This window comes from Pagrus major, chromosome 22 (assembly GCF_040436345.1).
Source record: "Pagrus major chromosome 22, Pma_NU_1.0".
In the NCBI taxonomy this organism is placed as follows: domain Eukaryota; kingdom Metazoa; phylum Chordata; class Actinopteri; order Spariformes; family Sparidae; genus Pagrus; species Pagrus major.
The window spans coordinates 14,721,305-14,734,789 of NC_133236.1; the positions used below are offsets into that span (position 1 = coordinate 14,721,305).

The 13,485-nt window shown below is 40.0% G+C and overlaps 1 protein-coding gene across 4 annotated transcripts in view; it reads right to left on the minus strand.

The window, feature by feature from the left end:
• lama2 (laminin, alpha 2) overlaps positions 1–13,485 on the minus strand; it is a 147,776-nt gene that overhangs the window by 113,858 nt on the left and 20,433 nt on the right. For all 4 annotated transcript variants that reach the window (XM_073492815.1, XM_073492814.1, XM_073492816.1 and 1 more), the window contains 2 exons: positions 4,698–4,802; positions 316–527 (listed from right to left, as the gene is read on the minus strand). In XM_073492815.1, the coding sequence (XP_073348916.1) occupies positions 316–527; positions 4,698–4,802 (317 nt within the window). The remainder of the gene's footprint in view (positions 1–315; positions 528–4,697; positions 4,803–13,485) is intronic.

Consider the following 13,485-nt stretch of genomic DNA (forward strand, 5'->3'; position numbering starts at 1 on the left):
GGTTGTAGAGGGTTAAAGCTGGCAAGAGTTGGCATTTCTTGCTCTCACTTAATATGGTAAGTTTTGGTACATAGTGTAATGACAAGATGACACTAAAAATGTGTTAAGTCTTGTTTTTAGCTGTGCAACATTTCACCAAGGGACTCCAAATTCAAGCACAAAACTACTACACTTGACTGTTACAGAACAAATACAAAAAAGAAAAAAGTAAGTAGTAGTTTGGAACACTTCACCCACTGAATGTAACCATCCACTAATGCCCAACAGTGTAGAGGTGAGCGTGTTGCATTTAAATGTGTCTGTGTTTGTCTCTACCTGTACACAGCGCTGGGTTCTGTGCTGTAAGAGGCCCGCACCATCAATCTGCTCACATTGGCTAACACAGACAAGAAATCCCTCCGACTGATCGGCTGCGCGCTGTCTGAAACCAGGAAGTTCTCTGGAAGGAGAGCGATATGATTGGTGCTTGGCGAGGACGGGTACACCGGCTGGCCAAACCTTCTGTCAATAATCTTCATCCCGCCTCCCTGGGAGAGAAAGTAGAAGTAAACATTTTTAAGTTTTTTTAGTCTGTACTTCTTTGTTGCAGTTCACCTTCAAGTCCATAAATCTAGAAAATGGATGTTCTCATTAATACATAAATACAGTATGACAACTCCTTCAGAAAGGAGGACGATATTCAACCAAACTGAAGGAAGAAAAGAGAGTGAGAGTGAATGATGTGTCATTAGGTAATGAGCTGCAGTTTCTATTGACATTTTGAATGGACTGAATGCAAAGTGAATTGAGCCCGGGCCTGGTATCTGACTATCTCTTGTTGAGAGCAGATCAATGGCATGTAGCAGCTAACGCAGAGTGACAACTACTGATGGAAGGGGAGAGAGGGAGAGAGAGGGATCTTACCATGCCAATAAACCATTAAATAAAAACTAATTGAAAGAGAGAAGATGGAGGGAGGGATAAAGAGTAAGAATGGAGCCGCAGGGCTGAGAGATGCAGAGATAAAGACAGAAAGAAAGAGAGAGACAAAGAAAAGAGGCAGATTGACATGAAAACAGTCACCTGAGAGAGACTGTTTTCATTAAGCTTTTATTGTCTAACTTTTAATGTGTTTCACATCTATTTATCACAACGCAGGAAGTTAAATTCACAGCATGTAATTCCTGCCACTAGGGGTCACAATCAGATCATGACAAGAAAAGTATTTTGATGATGTCGTGAAGTAGCATGGAATAATTGGAGTTGTCCTAATTGTCAAACAAGCACCTTTGCCCATGAAAATCTATCTGACACAGGCGAGAATCATGCTCACGGACAAGGTGACGCATTAAAGTTGAATTCACGTTATTAGCTTACGTGAGCTAGCTAATTTGCAGGGTTCCCTCCTCACTCTCCAAATAACGTGTTTCCCAAGAAGTTATCGCAACAAGGGGATACGATGCCATTGATAAATAACAGATTTTTTGGGTTTGAACATTGTGAATGATTTAGGTATGGTTGCCCAGAAGAGTTGAACCAAATGCAAAAGCCACAACATGATGACAAAAGTGAGTGTCAGCGGAATAGAGCTTCTACTGTATTCCGCCATTAGCCTACACATAGTACAAGTTTGAGAAGTAAATGAAATGTTTGCTAGCTAACTATGATTACCATCGCTATGTGACTGTCACAAATCAGCTCATATTTGCTCATATTTATGTAGTCTGCCATCTAAAGTTAGGCTATTATGAAGCTACTGTAGCTATGCAGTAACATTGGTATTACGTCATTTAGCTAACATTAGTGATTCAGATGTGTTGTGGCCTTTAATGCTGCATTCACATGCTCCCCGGATGGTCCCTTTTTCTTGATTTAGGAAGTCATTCTTCCAACTTTGGTGTGTTTATGTCGGAAAGTGGGAGCATCAACCCAATGTTTACTTTTGTCCGCCATGTTTCGTCGATTCGGGAACTCGTGTATCCAAATTTTCTCAGACTTTCGGAGTTGTTGTTCCAACTTTCCGGCATTCATGTGAATTTTCCCAGTCAGAAAAATGTTTTTCCGATAATTCCAACAGCACATGAACTCACAGTCAATCTGGTTCGACGCTTCTGGGCCACCATATGCAAGTACAAAACGAAACTAAATAAATCACACGTGTAGTTGTTTCAAGATATTTTAATGTGTAAAGGCGACATATTATGCCTTTAAATATAAGGATGGTGGTTTTTCTGTATTGCTCTCATTAAAGAATTACATTAAAAAGACCAAAACCAACAACAGTTTATTATCTGTCTTCCAATACTTTGCATTTTCCTCTTTACGGATAACAGAAAAATTAGCTACAGCAGAGGGTTCGCAAAGTCTTCCAATGTTGGGACGAGCAAGCTACAAAAGAGTGGTGGTGGTCGCTCTCCACTCAGTTCACTGGTTGCACATTTACCCGGTTAACATACCGTAACACTTTTGTTACTTGTTCGCAGGATCAATTTATGGCTTGTTTTGTTCTTATCATGGGATTTCCTGTGATAAGAAAAATACAGAATCAAACAAGCCTATCTCTTTCAGTCAGTATTGTTCTCTTGAAAACGTATTGACAGCTGAAACTGACACGATGAAAGCATTTCATTTGTTAACATCTCTTTTAACTCGTTCCTCAACATCGTGTGCTACTGTAGAAGAACTCAGAATATATTGATTACATTAGTATGCACTCAAATGAAATTTGGAAAGAAAATCAAATTAAGTTTCAGTCTTGTTGTTTTATGCTCAATGAGAAACTCCAGATGCACACATTTCCAGTTGATTGTTGCCATCATTGTCATGAAAGGCTTGTTTAATTCCATTCTTTTTAACTGTGCTGATGGAGGCTGATAAAGTGGGCAGGACTGACAGAAAGACACGGAAATCAACAAAGCCATGCAGACAAACAAAGACAGAGAGATTATTGTCTATTCAGATCCCACGAAAGTTACAACCGAGGCACAAGCTTCTCCTCTGTGCTACACAAAACCGTGCAACAAGCAAACAATATCACAACTTGATGCAGATACGCCGACAGTAAACAGCGAGGGGAAGAGAAAGGAACACAACGAGACGATGGCTGAAAGAGAGACAGTGAAGAGGGAGAAAGACGGTTGACAGTGCGTAGGTGGCTCATTATCGTCATCATTTGGAGAGGCTTTTTGTTGACAACAAGACCGGCACTTGTCCTCCCATCTCCTCCCTGTCTGTCCATCTCACTGACACATCTTTAAATAACTCAAGCTCATTGGTGTGTGAATATCCATCACTCAGTTCTTTCCTCTTTCTTTACTTCATCTCTTTTTTGCCTTTGTTCACTTCTTAAATGTTTCTCCCCTTTCTTCTTCCCTCTCCCCCTATTTATTTCCTTCCTTCCATTGTATCCCCTCTTCATTTGTTAATTTTCTTGTTTCCTTTCTCCTTGAATCTTTCCTTCGCACTTTCTTCCATCTCTGTCTCCTATTGTCCTTCCCTTCATTTTGTTTCTTCCTCCTTCATTTTTTTCCCTTCCTCCTTTGCTGTTTCTCTCTTTCTTTTGTCTTTGCTTCCTGTGTTTCCTTCTCACTTCCTCCTGTCTCTGTTTCCTATTGTCCTTTCTTCTTTTCTTTCTATTGTTCTTTAATTCTCTCTTCCTCATGTATTCTTCCCTTTTCTTCTGTTTTCTTTTTCCCTTCCTTCTTTTCTTTTGTCTCTTCTGTCTTCCTAGCTCTAGTTCAAAGTCATAATACAATTATTAGTTTTACTTTTGCATCCATATTTAATCTGAAATAGTTTTTCTAAAAGGATGAAACTTTTAAGTTGTATTTCATTCTTTTCCAGTCCGTGCCTAAAAAAGGAGACACTTCCCCAGACTACTGCATATAACAGATGAATGTAAATATATTTCTTTAACACATCGTTGGGAGAAATGTGTGTGTGTGAAATAACAGGATCATTTCTGCAGCTCTGGCACACTGTGAACATGCAGGAACACACCAACCTGCTTATGTGCCTGTTTGTATGTGTGTGTGTACTTTACACTGTCTTACACACACACATACACACAATGTTGTTTAGTGATATAGGAGATATAAACAGTTAACTAATAGTGTTGCTGCTTTGCTTATTGCTGCCATACATCATATCACAAGCTGCTCATTATAAAGACGAAGAGAGAGAGGAGAGGGAGACTCTCTATCTGCATTTTTTATTGCTAAGTTCAGCATTTCTCTCCCAGCTGTAGCTGTGCGTGTGTGCGTGCGTGCGTGCGTGCATGCGTGCGTGCGTGCGTGCGTGCGCGGTTAACAGCTTATATTTGCTACTTCATTTAGTGGTCTTCACTGGTGCAAAAGTCAATTGCTTGCGGGAAAAGATAAATAATGCTGCAGACACAAATGCATAAAACACGCATGACTGTTTCCACCAGCTACACAAGCCATGCCTGTGTTAAGTGTTAAAGATGCTCCTGGTCGATGCCCTTGACCAAGGTGCTGCCCAGACAACTGCAGATTATTTCACAGCTTCACACAGCCCACTGCTCCTGAAGAATCTCGCAAATTTAATGAAAGGGTGCAATAAAACTCACAATCAAAAATCAAAATCTATTAGAAAAACCATATAAACTGTACATTAACAGAAAAGTTGTTAAACAGCTCTTCATTAGAGGAGATAATGTAAAAGTATGCCTTTATCTTTGTACATGTTTGAAGACTTACCTCAATGATTAGGTCGGGCTCCGAGGTGACTCTAATGTCCATTTGCTCTTGTTTGTCTGTATTATAAGACACGGTATGGAGCACATTCCCTCCATAGGCTAAGAGCTGAAGAAAGAAGAAGAAACAGAGATTAATACATTTATTAAGCAAAATACTGTCATGATGAATTGTGTTTCTCCTGGCATGGAAGCATGTCCTAGTAAGCTGCCATTTGTACACACTGTTAAAAAGATTTTTATTTTACTTCCATGGAGTTCATTAGGCTTACCTAATGCTGCCATATTTATAGTGACATTATGTAACAAGTCACAGTGACATAAACAGACTCTAAAATGTCAGTTAAACAGCAATATCTCTCAAAAGTTCGCCAACATTAGTTAACACTATCGGCCTTATGCTACAAGTTGCACCAGATCAAGTAATGATGAAGCAGCAAAATCCCTGAGAGTATTGTAAACAGCGGGGACGTGTTTCTTTATTATTAATTTTCTTTTTTTTTTAACTAATTGACATCAGTGTTTGATCCCCTCCACACCAGCAGGCTGCACAAGAAGATTGCTGAAGATAAGTGCCTAAGATGGCGGAGAATAACTGAATATGTAGAGTCAGTTTTACTTTAAGGGTTTAGGGCTTTTGACCTCTTGCAACGTTATGGACCGTTTTTTTTATGAGTGGGTCCCTATCACGCACGTGTGCTTGAGGACACACATGCGCATACTGTACACTGGTGGAGCTGTACCTACCAATGGTGTCATACTAGTTCATTGCAATTCACCAACAAACACGAGAGAAGACGACACATCGTAAACATGAATGTGAAAAATACAGGTTTAATTTATTCTAAAAATATGCGATGTATAAGAATTTTTGCAAAATTATTGACAGAATGTGAATAAAATACAGTTCGGATGTTATGTCAGAAAACCTTCCCATGTATTGTGCTGCAGAGATATCTACTAAAGTTAGCATGCTAACCAGATAGCCTCAGGCCTGAAAACCTGTTTCTCCCAGTGGTGCTTTGCTACCGGTGTAAACACCAACAATCCTCTGGTAGCCAGGTTAGCTGCACAGCTAACTGAGCTAACAAGCTAACAGTAGCTACAGTCATGGATTTATAAAGAGAGTACAGTTCGCAGCAGTTAGCAGTTTCTCTGGTGATATGCTGATATGAATTGAACAGGTGGCTGATTTTTACATATTGCAACTTTAAGAAAAATCAGCGTGGTAGGTGTGTCGTGAGGAAGGAAGTGCATTTATCACGTTTGATTGATGTTACAGACACAAACAATTTGGTGAGTAACACTGAATGTAAACAACTCCACAGAGCATCTTTAATTAGTGCTTTGATTGGAACGAGTTTGCAAAACAACATATGCAATTACACAATATATTAATTGTGGACCAAATGACAGTCACACAAGGGAGCAACAAAGCATATGTTTTCTTTTCTTACCCAGCATATAAGCACAGAAATCTCAAAAAAGTCTCAGAAATCCACCAGAGCACAAAAAGCAGCTTAGAAAATTGTAGGTGTGACAACATTTTTACTTAAATCAAGCATAGAATTCGAAATACCACTATTTTTCCAAGCTGTAAAGATTTGTTTCAAGTTGGAAATGTACTCACTGTTAGAAATTAACCAGTATACCTATATTTTGTAGATATCTTGTGATAGGGTATAGTACATAATTTATTTAAGATATATGGTAACAGTTTATGGCAGCAGCACTACTGTTCCAATAACAGTAATTTCGCAACAGCAACACAAACAAACAACCATAACTTCTGCTTCTACTAATGGTACTTTTCATTTAAAAAATACTTAAAAAGTAAGGAAAAACAAGAATATGCTCCAATCTCTGTTGTCTTGTGTGTTTCGGTGCACAGTTTCCGAAACACAGTTTCTGTCGAGTCCACAGAATGAGCTTCAGGTGGAGAAACGCTGCGTCGGCACGATCCTGAAATTTATTATTCTGCTCCAACCTGAACAGTAATGGGTGGGAGAGCGAGATAATAATGCCACCATAAAAACAGAGAGAGGGGGACACTGAGGAAGAGGGGGAGAGAGACGAAGAAATAGAGCCAGAGACGGAGAAAGATAGAGAGGGTGTAAGAGGTGGGCTTAATGCCTCTATAAACCTCTTCCATTCTACATCATTACTCTCAGTTCTTAAACCGAGAGGAGGAATCACCCATTTCAAGGCTGACTGAAAATACACACACACATACACACTAGTGGGCACGGCGGTGTACTTGGGTGGACGTTTTATTGACTAACACTTATTCTCCATCTAGCCCCATTTGCTGATTTGGACTCCAGAAGACAGTAAAATCATAATTTAAACCCACACTACACAACCTACACATATCAGACGCTCGTCCCGCTCGACCTCCTTCACCATTACCTTATCTGCACTCCAGTATGGACTCTGCATTCACACTCAGGTCTCTTATACAGGAGGAAAAAAATAGGTTTTGTTCAACTGCAACAACATAGGAGCATGATGAAAGTGAAAGAAACCACAGATGATGTTTTATAGAGACTTACTGGACAGTTTTAAGGACAAAGCCATGTTTTTTTTCCTAAACCGAACCAGGTTTCTGTGCCTTTAAATTGAACATGTAGGCCGACGTTGCTGTTTTGTCATTGCTAACGTGACCATGAATGAGACTGTGCTGTTTTCACGTATAGGCGACTCCAAATGCAACGTTGGACTGTAACACGGTCTGGTGTTATGCAAGGTTGCAGAGATGCAGATGAGATGCGCTGGAAATGACGATGAGGATGCTGAGACTCAACCACAACAATGAGGCTGGAGGACCTCAGACAACAAGCTGAAAGTATGAAACACTGTCAGACTAGACAAAGACATATCTAAAAATCAAAGTCCCACATTGGCTTATGACCCATTAAAATAAAGCAATCTACAGGTTCTTTACCGAGTGAGTAAACTATGATGCAGACTTTACAAATAAAAGCTCTACGGTCAAGTTAGCAATAATAAGCAATATGCAATGTCCGCTTACAATTTCAAAATAAAGTTTGCTGACAAACACTTCACATATTATGACTTTTGGACTGTTATTAATGTTGTGAAACTGTCGCACTTCGGTTAGGTTTAGGCACAAAAACTACTTGGTCAGGTTTAGGAAAAGATCATACTTTTGTTTACAAAAACATATTCAGTCTTGTAATGTAACTTACAAATAAATCACGCTCAACTGTTGGTCACAAACAGGACGCAAAACCCAGCCACCCCCTGACTTGGACTTTTCTCGCTTTTTATACTACTGCATTAGAGGGGTGCTTCAAGAGGTGAAGGGTGACTGGCTGGCCGTCGTATTTTGACGCGTTGGGAGTGAGAACGGGCTGAAATGTCTTTGAGATGTGAGCATCTTAAACAAAGAGTGACATCCCTTCCCATGTTATGAGTTTTGAAGATTTATCATTGGGCTCGAGAGGGAAATTTACCCTAGATTTTAAAAGAATAAAAGGTTAGATAAAGAAAAATGAACGAAAAGAAAATTAGAACACAGTGTTTTGTTTTGTTTTTTTATTCATCAAACATAGGGTTAAAACACCTACGGATTGCAAAGGTAAGATTGTAAGTGATTTAACATGTTTGAAGAGAGGTCTCTCTCTCTTGCACCGTTACAATAAAAGTATTAAATTTTTTTTGTTTTGCATGCTTTATACTTGTTTGTATTTTTAATTGTTGTGTTCACTAACCACTCAAACTTTTCACACTAGCCACATTTGAATTAAACAAGCAAAAGAAAAAGCTTCTTCTCAGCAAACACTTTCACACTGGTGGCTCTTACTTGTACTTTTGCGAATTATTCTCTATCCACTGTAAGCACACCTGAATTTACCAATTTACTTCCTTTGAAATTATTGATATTTCTCAGAAAACTAATTTCTCCGACGTCATCCCCCGGATCTGGACAACAATCAAAGCTTTTGTCATGGCAACCCGATGACCCATCTCTACCCTTGGGGAGAGGAAATAAAAGACACAAAACACAGGAAAAGAGAAAAGACCAACAGAACAGAATAGCACAGCGGGAGAGGGGAATTATGGGAACTGGAAACGAAGGAACAATAAACACTCAGACACACAGCTACAATAGACATCAGTAGGATCCCCCTGAGAGCTCCATAAGCCTGTTATTAACTCTATTAGTGGCCACAATAAGAAGAACAAGACATAATCCACACTGTTAAAACCCTAATCAAGAACCTGACAAAATCTTCATTAAAGTAAACCTTTTGTCACAGCCATGGGTATATCAGTTTATACAAGCCATTCATCTTAATATAAAGCAAAATAATCCCATAATAAAAGGAATATTTTTTGCAATTACAGGAAGGTTTTTTGCATAGTGCAATACAAATGTACGACTTCAAATTCCTCCTCAAGCTGAAAATTTTATTGAAATTAAAGTTAGCATCCTTTGTGCTACTGCTGTGTATCAGTTAGAGTGAAAAGGAAGTGGACACACTCAGGAGGAGCAGAGAGGAAAAGGAGAGAACAGAGACACCAGAGATAAGAGAAATGAAGAAGAGGGAGGAGGCGGACAGAAATGAGGAGAGTGAAACAAAAGACGGGATAAAGTGGAGCAGGACAGTAGGAGAGAGACACAAAGGAGGAAGGGGAGAGGAGAGCAAACAACAAGGGTAAAGTTATGAGATTTAATTTGCCGCCTATGCTGAGGAGTGGGTCTTTCACGGAGCGAGGAGAGGTGTGAAGATGAGTCCCTATCGACCTCAGTCCTCCTCCTCCTGATGTAATGTGACTTTTCCAAAAAACTTTAAATAACCAAGCCAGAGCATTTTAATGACCTACAAGTCAGAACTGATTTTAATAATGATGTTATTCTGCGAAGGTCAGATTTCTGCAACAGTTGGACTTTCTGCATAGAACAAACCATTAAAATATCAGTTTGTGGGAAAAAAAGGTCAAACAAGGAAAAACGTCTGTTTCCCTTTCATGTAATTGTCCCACCTCACAAAAAGAATGTTAAAAGTGCTACAAGGAACTTTTAACTGGTTATGAAACAGCCTCAGTTTAATACTGATGCCTCAATATGACCTACATAAGCAAACAAGACCATAAATGAGAAGATTGGCTATTTTCTATAGTTATTATTGTAGTTATTCTTAAGGATGAAACTGAAGAGTCTCACAGCCTGAGGAAAGAAGCTCTTCTGTAGTCCGGTGGTACTAAAACAAAGTTTACTTTCTTTCACCATCGTCATATTACAGTTACTTATCTACATACCCACAAATAGACACATTATCTCATCGCTACACATCCTGCAGACAGCTGTGTTTAAAAAAACTCACACTCGCTTTAAAAACAAATGCACACGCTAGCCAGATCAAGATCTTTACCGTAGGAGGTGGTGGTGTACATACCACTTTTGTCCACAGGGGCCACCAGAATCAACACAAAAAGAAAGCTCTTGTAGCTGCTTTAAAAGGATACATTTACGCCCAGCCGATGGTAAGTCAGATGAAGTTTCGTAGTCCACAAAACCTTTTCTGGAGCTTCACAGCAAAACAACTGAGTATTTGGGAATTGTTTTAAAACATTAAAAAACAACCAAAAAGGAACATAAAAAGGCTCCATAAAACTTGTCTGAAATAATGTAAGTCTCTGGAAGCCCTGAGATTTCAAATTTATCTGAAAAGACATTTTTTCAAGCTGAAATCTTCACTGTAGCATGTAAGCTAATTGTTAGTGCGCACCCCATCTGAAGTGGGTACAAGAGCTTGACCGCGTGTCAAGGGTATACATGTGATCTATAATCAATTTGGGATCTCTGGGCGACTTGGATTGTCAGCAAGAGGGGAATAGATAATGATTACATTTTAGGTTTTAGGTGATCTTATCAATTTAGTTGAACAATAATACAGCAGTATCGCCTGTATTGGTTCCCTCATAATAAGCTGTTTTCTCACGAGTATAAATGAACATATTCTCATCACTGCAATAGTTTAATTTTAAGCAAAAACATGAGACATCAACACTGTTTGGATTTCCTGATCTCAAACGGTGAGGAGAAACTGAACTGATTTTAGAGGTAAGAAAACGAACAAGCACTAACTTTGTACAGCAACTAGTACGTAACAAATGCCTGATTGTAGGCAGTAATGACAGTACTTCAATTGAAACACGCTATTAGTATGCAAACTTTTCTTTTGTGCCTACCACATGCCAGTTTCTTCTAAGAAATATGTTTTGCCAATCTGCATTCGTACGCCTCAATTTTTGGAGTACAAAAGGAAAGCAGACAGTGGCAACCGGCGCTCTCTTCAGGAGATTGGGCAGAGAGAGAAAGAGGGTGGAGGGGGTGGAGTGGAGGGGCGGGGGTGCAAAGGAAATCATCCTTCAGGAAATGAAAACCAGATTGTCACAAAAGCTTCAGAAAACAAACTCCCCTAAAATGACGCACAAATACACACACACACACAAGGACACACACACAAACACACACACACACACACACACACACACACACACACACACAAATGCCCAGAGAAACAAAAACATACACACATAAAAATGTTTCTGTGACGCGCACACACACACACATCCACCTGGGTCGCCTTTCCTGATGATGCCTGTGGTTGTTTGCAATTGGTATCGGGAGTTTTCACTCTGTTTATCTACCGGACCCACACACATACAGACACACACAGATGCACACACAGACTGTTGTTGTTCCTAGCAGTAGGGTTAGATTGGCTCCAGATGGACCAATAGACGGTGCAGTGCTCAACAACATGCAACCAAATGGACCTCCTGTGTGTGTGTGTGATATATGTTTGGAAAGACAAAAGAAGGTCCTCGAGGAATAAAAGCAGCAAAACCAAAACATCCAGTCGGTCGGTATAGGAACAGTCTGGCTTTTTCTGCTGTGCTGCATCACACCTGTTGAATTATCATTCTGTCATTATTTCTGTATGGGCTATTCCACTGGCACTTTGGCTGCACCGAGTCAAACCGTGCCACGCTGACTTGCATTTCCATTACCAGTTTAAGCACGGCGAGTTATGCCACACCTTGGATGGACATCTCTGCAGCCAACCCATGCTGACCCCCCTCCTTCCCTTCAGACTCTACTCATGTTGTGTACTTTTCTAGCTTCTCACTGATTCAGCATGTTCCCGCTGGTGAAAACCCAACATTTTCTGATGTTGCTGCTTCATTACAAAAACTTCTATTGTGAAGAATTTAAAGTAAATGAAATGTGTTTATCGCCGAATTGGGGGAGCTTTTTTACCGATGACTCTTCACAAAATTACAGGGAGGAGTATTTACAGCTAGCAATCGGACAGTAAAATGTATTATCAGGATAATCGGGAATATCCTCACATGAATGACTTGAAAAAGCTGTCTAGCTCTGTAACATACAGTCCTATGTAGATTTCTAGATTATTTTGAATTGCCACAAGGGTGGAGTCCGCATCTTTTTCAGTTATTCCAAAATCCTAAGACTTTCACCATGGCTGACGACATGGCTTGTCCATGGTATCCCCCACATAAATAAGTTAAATGCGGATGTGTTTTCAACACTTTCAAGAGTTTTAATCATAATTTGATGATTATCAGTATAATATCGTGAATTGCAATTATTTTTGTTCAGGACATTTTCATATCGTCCCACGCCTATTTACAGCCACTCCTTTGACCACAACTCAAGACAAACAAGTCATCTGTTAAAGACGCACCTTCAAGCAGGCAACCCTTTTGTAATCAAAGTGCAAATCCCTGCCACACTGGGCTGACATGCCAAGTCAAACCGAGTCAAGCCGAGCCAGGACATGTGTATGGAAAAGCCGTTTAAGGCTTAATTGATTGATTGATTGATTGATTGATTGAATCCTTTATTTATTCAGGGAAGGTCAATATGATCATAATTCACAGTTACTTAATAGGGGAAATTAGGGCCTGATTGCTATAACTCACTGTGAGCGGGAGTGACAAGCACAGTATCTGCTCTGGAGTGTGGCAGCACACTTTCTTCAGACAGTGTGCACCTTAAAACTTTTTCTTTCGGTTCTGGGTGGTTGACTGTACGTTGATTTGCAACTCCCCTGCAGTTTCCCCAGACTGGGGAATGTTTTGGCAGCTGTGGGATGACTCTGCTGTAGAGGTGGAGGTACTTTCTCCACGCCTCGAGAGCAGCACGGGGCCATGAGGTCCTCTTTTGTAGTTCGCAGTATGTTCAGTTGGGGGTCAGTCTGGGGGTATGAACCCTGAATGGGTGCTGGCAGACAGGAATGTGGCGGATCGATTGTCAGCTGGTCGTTTGAGGAGCTCTGCATGAGGTGTGGGGTTGCAGAACTTGATGAGGCTTTTTCACTTTACTGCCCTGAGGAAAGGGTGAAGGGCTGATGATGTTCTCAATTAGGCCAGTAGACAATAGTATATACATGTATGTGCACATACATAGAGTTATAGACATGCATTCTCTGTTCACCATGTACTCATGGTGAAGTTTAGTTTAGGATCATTTGATTAATCAATCAACAGCCAACTATTTTGATAATAGAATAATCTCTAGTCATTTCTTAAGAAAATATGAAATAATTGTTGGTTCCAGCGCTGTACATGTAAGATTTGCGTTTGTCTCTCACTCCTTTTCAAAACAAATGTATGGGCAAGCCAGATCAAGATCTTTAGACAGGAGGCAGTGATGCTCATACCACTTTAGTCCACAGGGGCCGCCAGAGTCAACACAAAATCAGTGTTGTCCCCTGCTTCCTTGAATCAAAGTC